The sequence below is a fragment of the Malurus melanocephalus genome, unplaced genomic scaffold (assembly GCF_030028575.1).
Source record: "Malurus melanocephalus ecotype Western Australia unplaced genomic scaffold, MMel_1.1 scaffold_824, whole genome shotgun sequence".
NCBI lineage: Eukaryota > Metazoa > Chordata > Aves > Passeriformes > Maluridae > Malurus > Malurus melanocephalus.
Genome location: NW_026624056.1, coordinates 115,480 through 134,455, shown reverse-complemented (window position 1 = coordinate 134,455; position 18,976 = coordinate 115,480). Strand labels below are relative to the sequence as shown.

Here is an 18,976-nt window from a genome sequence, read left to right as displayed (position 1 = left end):
CAGCTCCCTCAGCCTTTCCTCATCAGCCTTTCCTCGGAGATGCTCCGGTCTTCCCTTGTCATCTCTAAAGCCTCTCCTGGACCTGTGCCASGATCTCCATGTCCCTCTTGTCCTGAGAAGCTCAGACCTGGACAGAGCACTCCATTTATGCCTCACAGGACTGCGCAGAGGGGCAGCATCTCCTCCCTGACCTGCTGGAAACACTCCCTGAAGCACCTCAGGATGCCATTAGCCTCTTGGCCCTCAGGACAAACTGCTGGCTCGGGGATAGCTTGTTGCGCCCAGGGCCCCCGGTCCTTCTCTGAAGTGCTGATTTCCTGCAGGTAGTTAGGGAGAAGTTCAAAGCTGTATATTTACTGATTAAAAAAAGGCCTCAAAATTTAGTGTGTTCAAAAAAAAATGACATGGTTTGATAGGTTTGCAATCATAATGTGACTGTGATGGAAAATTTCAGGCAGCAAAAGCTAGAGAAAAACAATTTGGGTTGACAGCAGCTCTTAGGAGAAGGAACTGGCAGTGCTGATGAGAAGTTGGACATGAGCCAGCCAGGTGCACTTGCAGCCCAGAAAGCCAAACGTATCCTAGGYTTTGTCGAAAGAAGTGTGGTCAGCAGGTCGAAGGGAGGGATTCTGCCCCTCTGCTCCTGTGAGACCTCATCTGCAGTCCTGTAAGCAGCTCTGGGGGCCCCARCATAGGAAGGACATTGACCTGTTGGACTGACTCCTGAGGAGACCATGGAAATGCTCTGAGGACTGGAGCACCTCTGCTATGGAGACAGCTGAGAGGTTGGGGTTGCTCAGCACAGAGAAGGGGAGGCTCCGGGGTGACCTTAGAGCCCCTTCCAGTGCCTAAAGGGGCGCCAGGAGCACTGGAGAGGGACTTTGCACAAGGACATGGAGGGACAGATCAATGGGAAATGGCTTCTAAACTGCCAGGGGGCAGAGTCAGATCGGTTGTTAGGGAGAAATTCTTCACTGTGGGGATGGTGAGGCCTTGGCACAGGTTGCCCAGAGAAACTGTGGCATCCCTGGAAGTGTTCAASGCCAGGCTGGAGGAGGCTTGGAACAACCTGGTCTAGTGGAAGGTTCCCATCAATGCCGTTGGCATTGTCTGTGAACTCTCAGATTTGTCTACGTAGCTCCCTCCTCTTCTTTCTCCTTATAGGAACCATTGTTTTATAAGTCTGTGACATCATATTTTGGATACCATCCAGATATGTGTGCCCTGAAGGCAAAAAGTGAACTGGATTGCTTTCTTTATCTGTATTTTAGTCCAGTTTACTGGCATTTTAGTTTTTCCTTAGGAAATTGACCAATCAGTACTCTTCCGTGGTGTTCAAAAGTATAAAATTGTGCTTTAGAAGTGATACATTTTMATGCCAGCTAATTTTAATCATTAACTATGTAAAACCTGACTAAAATGTTGAGATGTATTGTATATTTTGCAGCTTGGGTGCACGGGGACCCCAGGAAAGTGGTTTATCCAACTGACAGCTATGGGCAGTTCTGTGGTCAGACAGATACCCTCAATGAGTGAGTACTAAATCCATTTACATACCTTTATTACTCATGCACTGTGAAATTTCAAATCTCTCTGTTAGAGATAGTGACACTCTTACTGTATTTATTCCAAATAAAGTTCAGAAATATATGAGTTGCTCAGTGCAAATCTAGATCCAATTTGTTACTGTAATGCAGTTGTTTATGTCATTCAGAGAATATTTTTTATAAAGTATCAATATAACTTAAAGATTGTGTCACCGGTTGCGTAGAAAGTGACTAGCTGGTGCAGCTTCTAACTGCCATAGTTTGGGTACTTCATAACCTGTTGAGTAATTCTTCATCTGCCTGGGGATAAGAGWAGTTCTAACGCATTGTATGTAGCCCGGTTCATAGTTTTTCTCAACATRCGCCGAAAAACAGAAAAGTAATGAAGGGCTCGTGGTTTTTTTCTGGTGCTTTACTGGTAGAAAGAAGACARAGTAGTCTGGGAGATAAGCAGCTGTCACCACACCCTCCTTGGGCAAATAGGAGGTAATAGGGCAAAATGGCTCTATTTACATATCTCTGATTTCCAGTCTTTTTTAATTTTGARTTGTAAGAGTTGAATTAATTAGTTGATATCAGCAGAGTGCTTATACGTGAAAATAGCTGCTGGAGGAATAAAGATGTTGCATCAATGTTTTCTCTGAAAATCTAAGTGGTTTATGAAACAATTTTAAAAAGGGTTTGCTTTTTCCCTCACCCTCTCTCTTTTAAAAGGTAAGTTTTAGGCACCCTTTATGCCCTTAACATAACAAAGATTAACAGCACATTTTGCTGTCTTCAAAAGACATGGCTTTAAATCAAGATATTGTGGAGTCCTCAGTTTTCAACAAATCCAGACTGAAGTGACAGCTGCCACAAGGCCACAGCTGCAAGTTCCAGTAGAGGATCTTGTCAGTGTTATTAGTAGATGCTGTTACTGTTCTGTTTTCTGGGCAACTGCTTTTGGTTTCCAACCATAAAAAAGTTCTGGTTGATTTTAGTACCACCTTCTGATCAACAAAAATTAGACATCTTTTCTAGTGCAGCATTTGCTGATGGTGAGTTTGCATGCAGTGCAAACACAGGATGTTTAGGGCACAGAGACTATGGTATTTTTGCAGGGTTATTTTGCAGACCTTGCCCTTTCAAGGCAGGTCTACAGATGCATGGATTGTTTCAGCTTAAAATCTTGCTGCAGAAAGAAACTTGTCAAAAATAGCATTCTTTATAACAAATGCTTCTGTTTTCATGAATGTCTTGATGTGAAATATTCAGGGTCTGCTTGGGATTTTTTTTTGTCTTCTATTTGCAATATGGATGTTCACAGTAACAGAAATATAGCATATCAATATATGCTATAAATTTTGTAATGATAGACTGTATAAGCACCTATATTTGTGATGTTAATTTTCTTGTCAATTTCCGTAGGAAAAAGACGATTTTGTTTTACTTCAACATTCTGAAATGTGCCAGCCCCCTGGTGTTAATAAACCTACAGTGCCCTACAACACAGGTGAGCGAAAATGTAGGGATAAAATATTTTTTCCTGTATCTTGGTCATGGTGCTTAAAAAGRAGACATACAGTTGTTCAGATTTAAAAATTGTTGTTCATGTCCCTCAAAATATAACATGATTGTTTTATAGATGACTTGTAGCACAGTCCCTGTAGCTGTCACATTTCTCTGTGATGGTCAGAAAAAATGAAACATAAATGCATAAGACTGTATTTGGAATAAGAATAGACAAAAAARGTCTGCTGACTTGAATGCAACAATTTGTTACTTACGAATTAATCACAGGCATCTATCCAACTGTATTCAGTGCATGCAGAAAATACTGATTGATACCTAGGGTCTTCAAAGCTAGACATGTTCAAGAAAATGTGCATATTGCCAGTGACAGGMGTGTGTGGTTGTGGTTAGAGCCTAGGGCAGTTTCAAAGGCAAAGATTTTGAAAGCTTTTTATCATTTATGCCACAATTTTTACTCCCTTTGTTGTGCTGTGACTCCTCATAGGGCTGAAACGAACACAGTCACTGCATTTGTGTGGGTTAAAATGACCCTCCTGATCTTYCTTACAAGACCATTTTCCTGACCATAAAACGTGGAAATCTCCAACAAGAAAGAGCCAAGAACCCTCTTAACACCGGTTAGTTGCTGTCAAAATGAAAACTTGCTCTGTCAGCCACCGTTTTGCTTCAGGRAGCCCCATCTGTCCACATGCAGGCACTGACACTGTTGCCCTGCAGTCTGTAGGCTCTCTTACTACAACAATTCAGTCTGTTCAGAAATACAAGGTCATTGTGAGGGATTTGACTGGTGCTGTGGTCAAGTTGGCAACGGCCATGAATTAAGTAGGGTGAAATACTTGTTGAAGGAGAGGTTTCRTGAGCCAAGCAGTTATTTTGTTCATTTTCGAATATGCAACAAGTCCAACACTAAGAATGTTTTTGAATGCTGTTCGTTACTGCGGACGGTTAAATCTCCGGTCTTTTGGGAAAATGCTGAAGAAATGTTTGATCGATAATTCCTCTCTTGAATTGTGAATAGGGTTCTTCATTCCTGTCCTATCCATGTAAATAGCCTGAGAAAAAAACCCCAAGAACTAACATAAGAAGAGCTTCATTTCTTGAGTAAGACTGGATTTGAAAACTGTCATTACAGTGCATTGGATCCACAGACAGCACATTTCATTGCCTGTTTCATGGATGGCAAACAATATATAGTGAAATGTGTACTTCTTAGTCACCTGTTGTCCCAGCAAAGACAAAACTTTTCTTTCTTTGTTCCTTGGCCAGTGGGTAGTGCATAGGACTCAAACACTCATCTAGAAAGAGCCTCTTGCAGCATCTGTCTTGTTCTAAGGATTCGTACAAGATCTTTTCCCAAAATTCTTTTAGGTGAATTACATATGTCCTTGACATGAAAGATTGTTTTTGTGCATGATGTCTCTCCGGTATTTGAATGGCAGACCTTTGCAAAGGGTGTTTGAATAGCATGGCTTTGGAAACAAACTTCCTTCTAGAAAAGGCTGAAACTTGCTGTAAAGGTGGGATTCAAACCACCTCACCTCAGTCTTAATACTGAGGAGTCAGAATGTCTATCCACTTGAGTGATTTTAGTGACCAGCAGAATCTTCAGAGTTTGTTTGTTGGGGCAGCCACTTTCCCATAACCTAAATCTAAATCACAACTTCTCAGTGGATGCATTCATTAAACCCAARTCCTCACCTGATTTCACACATAAATCCAGCTTATAATGGCTGTACCTTGTGTCGYGTGCACTTCATTCCTGACATATGCAGCCCCTTGCTTTGTTACTAGGGGAGATCCATCCTTAGTCAGCAGTTAAAAGTCACTTTTGAGTGATTTACGCCTAACTTAACTTGAAAATATTTGTAGAGATGTACTTGACTGAAGAGGTTGTGTAGAAGGGTGGGACAACATTACCTGAGACTTTTGATTTTAGTGAGACTTTAATGAAAGTTCTCCTTATACAGGTAGTAGAAGGAAATTGTGTGTATTCTGTGAAAGTAGCTTCCACCTTGCTCAGATACACCACTGGTGATAGAAGTAGAGGTGGACCTGACAGRTTTTTTCTTGCTGTCCAAAATAAATAAATTATACTCTTTTCAAAAGTCTGAAAAGCTCTGCTTATCTACCAGAATGTGTAGAACCGAAGAAGATAGAGAGCGGGGCTTGATATGCCAGGTATGAGGAGAGCACACTTTGAAAGTTTTCTGTCAAAGAATTCTAGAAGTATTTGTTTAGGGAATCAAAAGGACAACRTATGTCCCTTTCTAAATCCTGCAGTGAGCATTACTGAGGGCAGTGGCATTTTTCTTCCTTTTTCATTACACCGACTTTTCCTTACCCGTGTCTATCCAGGGTGTTTCTTTACTTACTTTTTTTCTTTTCTTGCAGCTTTGTGTCTCAAAGTGCCCAGACAGGTTTGCAACCTACATTGATGTTCAGGCTTCCTACAGATATAAACCAGATCAGTGGAATTACTTCAGGCAGTTCTGCAAACCTGGTTTTAACAATCCTCGCAAGGTGTGTATGCATCAATAGGTGATAAAATATGGTTTTCTTCAAGCAGTGTGTAATATGCATGATTTTACTGAGCTGCATCAAAGATTTGAATTATTCTCATGTCAGCATATAAGATGTCCCTTTTATGTGAATTTGGCAGTTGTTTAATGTGGGGTGAAGATCTTGAATACACATTAATTCCACTCTTCAAATGATTGGTGTTTGCTTAAAAGACTCTCTGCAGCTGGCAAGCAGTATCATTTATTACTTAGGTACCCCAGAGCAGTAGAGCAGAGTGTCTCAAACCAATTTTTAAGGCTCCAAAGTCATCTATGTCTACTTGGAAATTTAGCTAAGAAAATTATTCTGTCCTTCATGTAACTGATTTTGCACTCAAATGTACTGCATTACTTCTCCCATCTTTAATACAGCTTGCAATTCAGCTATATTAATTGGGTTAAATTCTTATTTTTCTGTAAGTGAAAAGGTGAACAGTAGGCACGGAACCATTGCCCAGTCAGTTCTGGCTCAARTGCTGATCCAAAGGTCTTTTCTGTTTTGTGACTAGAAAAAAAAAGTAGAATAGTCTTTTCCCGAATCACAATGACGGTTTGGATTCTCGCTTAGATCATGAATGTGTCTTGCAGCTCCACCAGTCAAGTCTGGGGAAGAGGCTACAAAGCCCAGTTTGGGATATTCCCTCAGACTGAGTGAGAAAAAAAACCACTAGTTACACTGATATGTTTTCAGCATTCCTGTTTTTCCCCTTTTTAGTCTGTTACTCAAGTCCTACGTGATGAAGATTGTCCTTCGATGATCATTCCAAGCAGGCCTTGTGAGTGGTTCTACTTCTTACACACATCTTAGCAGATTGTGATCATTCATATTAAAGCACAACGCCAGTCTGAAATGTGTTTTGTGGCAACACCATTAGGAGCTATGTGTTATCTGGCATTGACATTCATTTAAAGTATAAATCAATTCAATTTGAAAGTATAAATATTTATTAATATTTTTTCTGACAGTCATCTGTGGACAGTCAGCATGTGGCCAGGTCAAGCTGAACCCTTTCTTGCTCTTGAATCATCAACTGATAGCAAAAGCTTTTCAGCTTAAATTCCAAAACAAGAGCAAGCAATGCCATTGGCATAAAGAAGTTCGAATCATACTTTGGCACAGTTATAATGCAGCTCTCTTTTCAGTGCAATGCTGGCTACACAGGGCATACAGAGGAATTAAGGGGGCAGAAATGTTGCTGTGGTCAGCAGGTGTTTCTGAATAGATAACCACTGGTCTCAGAGCTCATCTCAGCTGCACAAATGTAGTACTGACCAGAATGAAAGTAAGAAATTGCTGTTTGTTTTTRCTATACTTTAAAGTAGGGATCATGTGAAACAGGAACAGGTCATTACAAGGAGAAAATATGGATTAAATTTTTAAAACATAAWATGAATTTGTATGAAAACTGATGTACCAACCCAGAAGACATAAAATAATTTGCAAAGAAGCTCTTACATTCTTCTAGAGTACAGCAAGGGGCAAAGATTACAGAGGGAGGAATAGACAAGTCAACATGTGTTACTTAATTATTTAGTCAGAATAATTGCTGGGGAGGTACACCAGACTGAATACTGAACCCTGGTGTTGGTATTTATTAATGATAAGGAAAGCATTGAATGGTTATATAAAGTACAGCTGTGAAGGAGGACTCACCTGCTCCTCTCTTTGGAATGAAACCAAGGGTGTTTTGCAGCAAAGAACAGTGCAGCATAACGAGTATGGAAACATCTCTTCTCTTCTCKCTTTTTTATAACCTCCTCCTCCCTCTCTCTAAGCAGTAGTTTCTCTCTTCTCTCCATTGTTTCATCTCCAGGAATATCTAGTGATAGTGGCTGTTACTGGAGCTCATCTGGCATATGAGAAAACTGACACTTGCTGTTACGTATCGTTTTGGGTGCTGGTRCTATTCATGACCAGTCAAGTTGAATCTGTCCCTGGGGGCTGGTCTGATTATTGCCATGAAATGGCATATTTGAGAAGCTCCAGTTTTTGCAGGCTGCTCAGATACTGACAGAAAGTTCCAAATTTATTACAAATTATTAAACTCCTACACATAGTACTGTTGTTTTTTGGTAGGACCTAGAATCTCCAGTTGAAATCTATAATCCCAGCCTGCCTGATCTTAGACAAAAGGCCCCAAAACATGAAAATCATAATCTTGAATGTAATGGCTCTTCCAAGATTGTTCAAAGTTAACATATTAGATAATCAGTTGAAAAACAACTGACTCTGAATCTGAAATTATTTAAATATGTTACAAAACACATTTGATAAAAGCGGAGCTTGACATGAAATGTAATGTTCATGCTTTGTTTTGATATTTTGAATAGTTCTGAAGAGATGCTTCCCAGACTTCTCTACRAAGAATGGTGTGTTGACCGTGGCAAATCAGACTACATTCAAAGATGGAAGAGGGAAAACGAGAAATGTAACTGATCTTAGGGAAGCTGCAAAGTAGGTTTTACCCTTCTTCAGTGTTTGTTTGTTGGATTCTGAGATTGTGCAATAATGTAGTGATTGAAAAATAATCAGAATCTGTTGTAGCAAATGACAGGGTACTCAGGCAAGACTTGGTAGTAAACGGTCTCACTATGCCGGAGCACTTCCAAAGTTCCATTAAGGAAATCCAGCGCTGTAGTATACACAAGAGTGCAAAAAGTTTTAGTCTTATTGTCTCAGTCATTTGTGGAAATTTTGCTAGGAGAGTTACGTGAGATTTAAAATGTAATCCTCATGCTGCAGGACTCAGGCCAGCCAGTAATGGCCGTGGCTGTCCTGTTGTGTGATGACCTTACCACTGCCRTGGGCTGGTGTAGTACTTTGAGCATCTCACCTCATCAGTGTGCTCCTGCTTGTTGTAAAAAGCAATGTACCGGGCTGTTCTTTAGAAAACAATTATAYGGGCAAGCACTTTGCAGCAGAGGAAAAAGTTCCGTGTAATCAACCTTTCACTTCACTGACCTGCTTTCTGGTTCTGTGCTGTTAGCAGTTCTAGAATCACAACTGTTTGTCCCTTGATACATTGCAGATATTATACACTTGTTTTGTGACATAATAWGCAATTCTGACAATAAAGCTTTTTGAATAAATTTTTTTTCAGGACTTGTAGAGCCATTTTTATGCAGTTTTTTTTCTTTGCTGTAGCTGCGATTGGTGTTGGCTTGGTGGCAAAACTGGAGCTGAAAAATCATATTATAACATAAATTGTGCTTTTCTACCTGAAGCAACCTATTCTTTGATTTCTTTTTTCTCAGTGGCATCAATAATGTCCTGGATGCAAGATCAGTTGGAATGAAAATTTTTGAAGATTATGCCATTTCTTGGTATTGGATTTTAATGTAAGATTTTTTTAGGGTACTTTTAATGTTTCCAACCTCATTTTGGAGCGTGCAGGGAATTAAAAAGTAGATCATGTATGTGTTCGGTACAAATCTTGCTTTAAAACTCAAGGAATAACCGTAATTTTCTTTCATGGCATCATAATAAGGTTGTTACGGTTCTGTGCTTGAGATGAGGTTAGTACAGCATACATACACAGAGTGTCATTCGATCTGGAATAGCTTTTTGATGTCCTGCCAGACAGAAAATCAGGAAGTGCTGTACTCTGTTGCAGGACCCATGTGTGTGGTAATTCCAAAACAGAAAAATCTTAACCAAGTTACTTTCAAACCAGTTGCAGTTACCAAGTGTCACTAGTACATGTATGTAAAACAGATAGTTTCTAAATTCATGCAAGCAATATGCAACTAAATCCATTATAATTTGCAAGTCAAGTCCAGTATAAATCCATAAATAGAATGCAGCAGGCAAAACAACATCAAGAGCAAAAATTATTGAACAGCATTACGTTAATCTTGCTATTAATTTTCATTAACCACCAATTAATAAAAATGCAGTACAAAAGAAACAAAAGAAGTAGCTACTTAGCTGAAGCAAGTATGTAAGTATTTGTACATTCTTAGCCCATTAATATTGGTTTTGATGGACCAGGGTGTTGATCTGTTTAAACAGGAACAGAAGTTGTCGGCAGGTGAGAACCTCTAACATGCACATGTTAAGAGTACATTAGTCAAGCCTGAATGCAAATCCATGTTAGATAATAATACGGAGAATTAGTCAATTCAGAGACAGAAGTTGTCAGCTTTTAAAGGTGTTTAGTCACTGGTGGAAAGACAGCTTTTTCRTAGTCTCATACTCTGCTCACAATATTTCGTGGCAGGAAACTCAGAGGTGTTCAGCAAGCTTGGTTCCCACTATCTCTTACTGAAATCAGGCTTATGGTACAGATTCTTTCAAAGGACATTCGACTGAACACATAGGACAGAGAGCTGACTTTTTTTAACAGAAATTCTAAATACTGAAGCAAGTTTCTACATTTCAAATACTATAATTTTTGCTATTTAAAGTAGTTGGATGMAATTTTCTTCACGCTTTCCACCAAATGATACCATAGATTAAATTATTTCTGGACAAATATATTTAAGTGCCACAGTTTGGGTGATGACAGTGAAGGCTTGATAATGAAGGGAGGCTGGATTAAAAATTAAGTATGGAATTGCTTTAGTCTTTTTAGCATACCCCAAAAAAACGATTGCTTTCAAACCTCAGTTTAAGGGAACTAGTCTCCTGAAAACAGTTGTTACTGTGTACCCAGTTTTGATTTTACTAGGACTCATGTATAGCTAAAGATAGCTTTAGATAAGGCTAGAATGTTGTTTACTAACATTGTTTCTTTGCAAGCAGGGATTTTCAGTGGAGGACATAAACCAGCAACTTCCCTATTCATAGGTATTCCTCCAATTTAACTTTCTGTACTGTAGATTAGACCATGGCCTGAAAAAGGCAATGAGTTTTTCAGTTGGTGTAAGTGACAAAAAGGCATTATATTAATCACATTCAGCCAGCCTGAGAACATAGTGCACATAAACATTACAGGCTCTGCCCTGTGAGATCATCATATATAAGCTGATCGTTTGTAATAGCAGATAATAGCCATGAGAATGTATTTCATAATGAAGATTTTGAAATACATTTTTGCAAATCATTCTCTTACRTGAGATGAAGTGACCCTCATTTGGAGTAAAAGGAATGCAAGAAAGTGAATAGATTCTCATGCTCATTTTCCCTGTGTTTCTGTTTCTTCACTTTCTAGTGCGCTGTTCTTTGCAATGATGCTGAGTCTGCTCTTCCTTGTGTTATTGAGGTTCACGGCTGGGGTTCTCTTCTGGATTTTCATCTTTGGTGTGATTGGAATTATAGGTTATGGTAGGTGTAATCTTCTAGCCTCTGGATAAAAAATTATTTTTTCTTACCTCTTAAGTTTGGGCAAGGAATATCAGTAGTTGCATCAATTAAATAGTACAGTTGGGTTAATTAATGCCTAGTTTTAGGCACAGTTAAGTGAGAGGGACATAAATGGCAGCAAAATGTAGTAAAAATTCAGCTGTGCTGGCACTTAGCAGCAGATATAGTGACCTGCATTATCTGTGCACAGTATGCTTAGTCTGTAATCACTTGTACTGCTACCTCTTTCCCATATATGTAGTACGATAATTGAYTGGTATCATAGTGATGCCTTTTTGGTTTTGCTTACCTGACAGGYTTATACAAAAGCAAAATATTTGGCTTGTAAGATTTTTTTTAAATTTGTCATTGCACTCTTCAGACACACTCCTATTATATTGATTGTTTTTTAAAAGGCATCTGGCATTGTTACTGGGAGTACGATCATCTGAAAGGAATACCTGGATCTGACCTCACTGTGTATGATATTGGATTCCAGACAGACTTCAAAGTGTACCTGCAACTGAGGCAAACATGGTTAGCATTTAGTAAGTGCCCTTTAAATTCGGTATCTGTTAATGAATATTCAGGAAAATCAGTCAGTGTCTTGATACGCTTTTTGCCTTGTTAAATCTCCTCCTTTACACACATTGCTCAGAGAAGCAATTAGTTTTCTTTGTATTGTGTGAAAATACGCTTTTTCAAGGAGATTAGTATATTTGTAAGGGGAGACAATGCAATCACACTAGTGATAAGAGTGAAAAAATCTTTTGTAACTAGCCTTTTACTTCTTGTGTGTTCAGTCTCCATCATGGGGAAGGCAGAAGGTGATAATTAAGTTCACCATGGTGAGGTTACGTAAGAAGGGGTACTTTTCTCTCTCAGATTATTTTTTCCCCTCTTTGAGAGCCCCAGAAATGAGATTAGTAAATTGCATTAATAACTACACCTCTTTGTATTTAGAAACATAAAATACGCTGAGTTGGAAGGGGCACATCAGGATCATCAAGTCCAAGTCCTGGCCTGCTCAGGACACTCCAGCAATCCTGTCTTGTGCATGAAAGTATTGTCCAAATGCTCCTTGAGCTCTGGCAGCCTGGGGGCCGTGACCACTGCCCTGGAAGCCTGTTTAATGCCCGACTCTGGGGGAAAAACCTTTTCCTGACCTCCCATCTAAACCCCTCCTAAACCAGCTCCAACCATTGCCCCTTGCATCCTGTCACTGGTCAGGAGAGTGAAGAGATTGATACCTGCCCCTCCACGCCATAATGAGGTCTCCCATCAGTTTACACTCATGTCACTGAATTTTCTTGGAGTCTGATCTAAGACTATGGAATGAACCATAGCAAATTTCATCATGTTTATTTTCAGAAATTCTCTATTGCCTTCTCTTACAAGGGCAGTGTATTTTAAAGAAAATTTACTGKAACAAGACAGCCTGCAGCATACACGGTCCTCCCTAAGAAAGGAGGGACAGAAGAGAGAAGAAATACCTGTCAAGTATTACTTGCACTCCTGTTAACTGCTCTATAAGAAGACACAGAGACCCTTTAACTGATGATGAGTGGGACATAACCAAAAACACTGCCTCTCCCTGTTGGTAGCTACATTAATAGGACAGTAGTTTACTGCTTAAATCTCCTTTCTCTTCTTTGTATCTTCATTGACCTCTGTGTTGGATAATTGAGTTTATGAGGCATCYTCTGTATATTGTTGAGGCAGAGCTTTTTAGTGTGCTCTCCCTAGAGAATATTAGGACTTTATTATATGGATTTTTTTTTTCTTGTAACTCTTAAAGCTCTTCCTCTGCATGATTCTTAGCAGCCAGTGTATAGTTTATCTAGAGTTTAGTGTCACTTTCACATGAGTAAATTGAAGTACTCAGGAATTAAATTGCTTTTCCAAAATCACCCAGCAAAGTAAATAGTTCCATATCCTTGAAGAAAACATAGTCAGAGTCCTAGTCTAGARCTCATGTACTGACATTGCTTGCCTTTTTCACGATGTTTGAGACAAGTACATTAACCTAAAAGAGCCAAATTGGAATTAGACCAACTTTAAAGAAACCTGTTTATATATTCCTTCATGTGGAAATTACATAGAAATGTGTGTAACAAAAACTTAGTTCTGAACAAGGTCTATGACTGAGCACCACAGCAGTCACTTGTCTCCTGCGGTTCTGTTGCCAGGGGTACTACTTGCGATTGCAATTTAACATTATCTGTGACTGTTGGCTGTAATATTCTGAGACTATGTCTAAGCTGTGTGACCTAAAGCCAAGTGTCATGTTCCTTTGCAAGCCTTCATGTAAGTTTTGGGGTACTAAAGGGTACTGTCCCTTCTGTCTTCCTCTCCCTCCACAGAAGTTGGTTTCCACTGGAGGAGACAAGTTCTGCTGCATCCAACCGCCCGCCCCTACTGGGCTGGTTTAAATTTTGTCTAACAATCTGAAGCACCAAAAACAAATGGATATGTCTCAGAGTCAGAGGACGTGTGCCTCAGTCATTAAATACTCAGTCTTCTCTAGATGAAGTTCATAGTTTTCTTACTTTCTGCTCCAGAAGTAGATTTTGAACCAACAAAAGTAGAAATCAGACAAAAGCAGACTCTACTGATATCAGGGTTATTATTCAAATACTGCTTATAACTAAGAGCTCTCAGCTCTCTAACATCAGAGCATGATTCCAGCAGTGCAACTGGAAGGTGAAGGGAATTTGTTCAGAACTGTCCTATCTTAGTCTCTTTTTTGTTTTTGTAAACTCAAATGAKGTAAAAGGAGGTTAGGTTAATACTCAAACAAACCTATTGATTTTAGTACATCTAAATTTTAAAATTATATAGATCAGAAAAATGCACTCTCCATGAAGAATTTTACTCTTCATCCCCTATCTTTTTATCATTATATCTAAATACTACAYGTGAGCAACAGTACAGTATGAACAAATGTTTGTATGATCAAAATGCTTCTTTATGAGACGTAGAATTTGTAAAAGGTAAACTGTATCTAAGGCTGAGACTGCAGTCATACTGAAGTAAATTTTTATCTTTGCCTGAGAATTAGACATTCTGTTTTTCTGTTAAAAATATAACCACTAATATCAGGGTCCTACACATGCTAACTAACTCTCTGCATATAGAGTGTTTTTACAATGGGCCTTAAAAATCTACGAAATGGGACTGAAGTTTGGCAGGTGCGGTTGGAGAAAGCTGGCAATTTTACAGAGTTCATTAACAATAGTTTAAATTACAAGGAAAAAAGTGACAGAGGCAGCCTGTTGTTTTGGTTCTTGATAAATCTAACTTCTTTGTTTGTTTACAGTGGTAATACTTTGTGGTGTTGAGGTCATAATCATACTGATGCTGATCTTCCTAAGAAATCGGATCCGGATTGCTATTGCTCTGTTAAAGGAAGGCAGTAGGTATGTTAGTCTGATTTTAATATATGTTGAATTTAATGTTAAATTTTTTTAAGTGATTTCTAGAGTGCACTCTTTTGAGCTCCATCTTGCTCTACCAAGGGCAGAAAGTTGGGGGTTAAAATACAACATTGCATTTGTTGAATCAAACAGGTAATAAAAGGAATGCCAGTTCCCTCTTAATAGAACTTTCTTTTTTAAAGTAAGGTATTTCTTATCTCTGCACTTCTTGCTTTGAGAATACATACACGACATGTCCTCGGTGCAGAAGGGTGTCTCAGCAGAAAAGCTGTGGTACACTGTTAATAGGAGCCTATAACTGCCCGCTTTTCTCTGTCATTGCGTTGTCTCTGGAGTCATATAATAGTGATAGAGGATTGGTGTTGTTTTGTCTATGGCTTCTTTTTAGAAAAGACTAGGAGAATCTGCTGGCTTCAGTCAAACTTCTGTGTCGACAGGCATAAATCTGCAGAGGAAAAAGGAGACTTCTGTGACCAGACATTGTAAGGGGGTGCAGGCCAAGATATTTCTTTTTAGTGCTGAGTAAATAAGAAAGCAGAGCAGAATATGGGAGTTGAAGGCCTAAAGAACCTCTTCCTTGTGTGATCCCTGAAATTTGCATGGGCTTTGTTCACAGTGGTTCCTGTTTTACACCGTGCGAACACTTAGTACTCTTTTTTTAATGGGTATATTACAAAGGAGAAATGGACTTTAAAATTACTGACTTAAAACATCAGGCCCTTGGATTTCYTTGCAAATATGCTACAGTCTCATACAGCCCTCTGGAAGCAGGGCTATGTTCTTAGAGCACATAGAGTTAGTTCTGAGTTCATCTGTGTGCCCTTGCTTGTGGTTTTCTGCCGTCTCTACTGACATTGTGGTTCCTGGGAATCAGGATCTAGGATTTTTGTCAAGGGATTAAGAAATACTGAAGTTTTGAATTTAGCCAGGTATCTGTTTCCTGTCTTATGCTACTGTGCAATTAGAGCATAGCAATTAATTAGCAATTAATTTAGGCAGCACTAAATTATACTCTTTAATTCCTGTTCATTGAAATCCAGGAACACTTTGAACACTCTTCAAAATCTTTGTTCATAACCTTGACGCATGAAAGGATTTTAGGAAGTTCATAAACGTCTTGCTGAGTAGCAATARCATTCTGTAGCTTTCCAGCAGCACCGAAAGGTCACTTGAAGGTGAACATTTTACTCTCATGCATAATGCATGAGATGAAACACTGTATGTAATTAATGTACTCTAAGACCGTGCCCTGTATTTAGGAAGATGAAAAGTAAGGTGCTAAAGACTGGAAATTAAATTATATTTTTCAATACCTTTTAGCTACATTTTCAAAAAGATTACAGTTATAATGCCAATAATTCACTTGAAATCCACAGTTAGAAATAAGTTATTAATCAGTTTGTAAGAATAATAGGCCATGGTGTTAATGGTAACTAAAACTAACTGCTGAACAGAGTTTGTTGTGATTATTTCTCAGACAGTGTAAGGCTGCGTCCTCCTGTGTGACCCGTAATGGACTTTTTCGTCTCTATACTCAGACAACAGTTGATGTTTTGCTCATATTCTCTTGATTGCACATAACAGTTTCCTTGCATTCCCCCCAGCATTTACTACTTTACCTTTAGAAACTGAGTAAATTTTTCTCCTTTTACATTATGTAAATTGCATTCTATGAAACAAATAGTATCAGAAGTGCCATAAGTCATAGGAGAAATATTGTAGAAAATAGTACTAGACAAAAAGGCTTGTTATAAGCTTACAGGGTCACAGGAAAGAAAATGTAGRGTAATAGGAAGAGGTAGCTTACAGGCATGTAAAGAGCACCAACCTGTAAGCTTCAGTGGACAAAGCACATGCTCTCTGAATTTGCCTGCAGTGACATACCTGGCTGGAGTTCACTTCTGGGATAGCAGCAGCAAGTTTGCCAAGACGGGTGGTATCAACTTCTCCTCTACAAGAGCCCCTGGCAGGCTAGGAACTGGCATGCTCAAGTTCCTGCTCACTGGTCACATTCTAGCCACAAAAATTAGCAGTAGAATATTGGTCTACATATGCCTTGGTATTAAAAAAAGCTCTCTAAGCTGWCAGCAGCAAAAGACAATTGTTCATTTTGCCTGCCAGAAGTCCAAGGTGAGCACTGCTTATCTATGGCACAAGCAAGGAGAGTCACATAGTTGCAGGAAGGTGTGAGTCTGTACTGGCGTTGCAAAGACAAGTGGACTGTCTCTGCCCCGAAATTGCTAGCACTTAAGGCAGGGGAGTTGCTGGGAACAGAGTGGTCAAGATAGAACAATGTMATTTCAGATCTGTAGGAGTGAAGGAAGAGCACAGGATGAGCAGAGTGGATTRAAGACATGAAGGGAGCACGAGTCAGCAAGGAGATGTCATGGAAATCTGTTAGTGGTCTAACTGATTAAGTTCACTGTAGTACCGTTGAGAACAGTGGAGTAGAAATGACAAAGTCAAGGTTTGAAGACATAAGAAAAAAATATCTGCAGTATTCTGAGATCCCAGCATTAGATTATGCTATGACTGTCAACAAGGATCTCAAAGTACCATTGCTAGGAAATGACTGATACAAAGCTTATTTCTGGAATTGTTGTAGCTTATTGATATGTTTTGTTTCTTTTATAGGGCAATTGGCTATATAATGTCTACACTGTTCTACCCAATCGTCACCTTCTTACTCATTGCAATTTGTATTTCCTATTGGGCTGTGACAGCTGTGTATCCTTCTGTCTATGTACCTATCTGGAACAAGTCTTCTGGTCTGCAAGACTAGATAGTTTTCTGCTATTTCATTTTAATTAAACCAGTACTGAGAGGGCTATTCGGTCACTTAGCACTTACGCTTCTGATGCAGTCTTCCTCACTGCACATCTGCATCTGATGTACAAATTGGATAGTGCATTTAATTAAATTAAAAAGAACTGGACTAAAATTTAGGCCAAGGCAGGGGGATCATACAAGGCCCTGTATACTGCATAAGGTGGACTCTAGTGGGTGAAAAGGGCCCTCAGCAAAGAATGAATATTGTCTTTAGTGTGCTGTGGGGTCTATAGGCCTCGTGTTAATGGTGTCTTAGTTAAATGGAGGTGGAGTGGGCTCTGTATGTGTTTTGCTCAAAAAAATATGAGAAAGGAGTGAGAGAATATACAAAGTATTTTGTCTGAATTGCCTRTCAGCAACCACTGTTCCTGAACAACAAAGGTGTGGTAAGGATTAAGAAAGGGGAAAACTGCTATTTGAAAACTAGTTGTACTTCATATGCAAAGAGGGTCAGTTGTTGCTGTTCAGGACACCGTTAATTCATCCTTGCACTCTGCGTCTACTTCTGCCAAAATACAAACTGTTAAAGAACTACTGCATGGTGTGCCTTGTCAAAGATAAATGTGGTGGAGAGGTGGGGACAGTTTTCAAGGTTGTGCCCCCTGTCCTGGTCAGGGTTTATTACAGCTCCGGGTCTGAGTCTGCCTTAGTTCTCTAAGTAATGGGAGTACTTGGTCTTCTCTGTCAACCCTTCAGATACATCTCTGCAGTGCAAGAACAGTTTTTMTCAGTTATCTGCACAAGTTCTTTGGAGCTAGTGATTGCCCACTGCAGAATCCTAAATTGCTGAAAATCCACAGTTCCGTGATTCCTCCTTAAAATATTTCATTCAGTTTTCTGGCCACTTCAGGAGAACCTGTGTATAAAGTAATGGCTAATCAAACGCTGTGCAAGTATGCAAACCTGACTTGTGACCCAGAGGTAAGTGTAACAAATATTTACCTACAGTGAGAGCTATAGTAATTGCATTTCTTAATCACTGTTAAATGCAGTGCTAATAGAAAATGTGCATATTTTAAGTAATGAATCCCCATGTTAAATCTGAAAATATTATCTAATGTTCAGGTAGCACTTCTTTGTTTTACAGACATAAATTAGTTTTTCTGCTAAGCTGTCCTGTAAATAGTAACTGTTCTAATTAACAGGGTGAGAAAGGAAGAGACAGAAATACAATTTTATTGCAGAAGGGTTATTGAATTTGTGAGGAATCTGATTTTTGGTCTTCCARTGGCAGTGGTAGACTTTGAAAGCCGTGCCTCAAACTTGCACAACAACTAGCCAAGATTTGAAACAAAAGCTTCGCTTTTTCTGGCACAGTAATTACCTTTATGAAGCAAAAAAAAATTGTCTTTTTTTCTTTTTTTAAAATTTTGCCTTCAGTCAAATGTTTTTACTTGACTGTGGGTTTGAATTTCAGGATTCTTTAAAAACTAGAAAAAGTTATCAAATATTAGGCACCAGGAGAAAAATAACCCCATGCACCAGCACAGGCTGCAGGTGACTGGATGGAGGGCAGCTCTGCAGAGAAAGACCTGGGATTCTGGTGGACAGTGAGCTGTTCCTGAGCCAGCAGTTTGTCCTGCGGWCCAAGAGSTGCTTCAGGGAGCRTTTCCAGCAGGTCAGGGAGGAGATGCTGCCCCTCTGCGCAGTCCTGTGAGGCATAAATGGAGTGCTCTGTCCAGGTCTGAGCTTCTCAGGACAAGAGGGACATGGAGATCCTGGCACAGGTCCAGGAGAGGCTTTAGAGATGACAAGGGAAGACCGGAGCATCTCCGAGGAAAGGCTGATGAGGAAAGGCTGAGGGAGCTG

At 39.4% G+C, this 18,976-nt stretch overlaps 1 protein-coding gene across 2 annotated transcripts in view; it reads left to right on the top strand.

Moving 5' to 3' along the window:
* Positions 1–18,976, top strand: part of SLC44A5 (solute carrier family 44 member 5) — a 60,259-nt gene that overhangs the window by 28,036 nt on the left and 13,247 nt on the right. For both annotated transcript variants that reach the window (XM_057385410.1, XM_057385409.1), the window contains exons 4-14: positions 1,448–1,532; positions 2,955–3,039; positions 5,451–5,579; positions 6,333–6,393; positions 7,949–8,072; positions 8,873–8,956; positions 10,771–10,883; positions 11,318–11,449; positions 14,221–14,320; positions 16,973–17,065; positions 18,001–18,088. In XM_057385410.1, the coding sequence (XP_057241393.1) occupies positions 1,448–1,532; positions 2,955–3,039; positions 5,451–5,579; positions 6,333–6,393; positions 7,949–8,072; positions 8,873–8,956; positions 10,771–10,883; positions 11,318–11,449; positions 14,221–14,320; positions 16,973–17,065; positions 18,001–18,088 (1,094 nt within the window). The remainder of the gene's footprint in view (positions 1–1,447; positions 1,533–2,954; positions 3,040–5,450; positions 5,580–6,332; positions 6,394–7,948; positions 8,073–8,872; positions 8,957–10,770; positions 10,884–11,317; positions 11,450–14,220; positions 14,321–16,972; positions 17,066–18,000; positions 18,089–18,976) is intronic.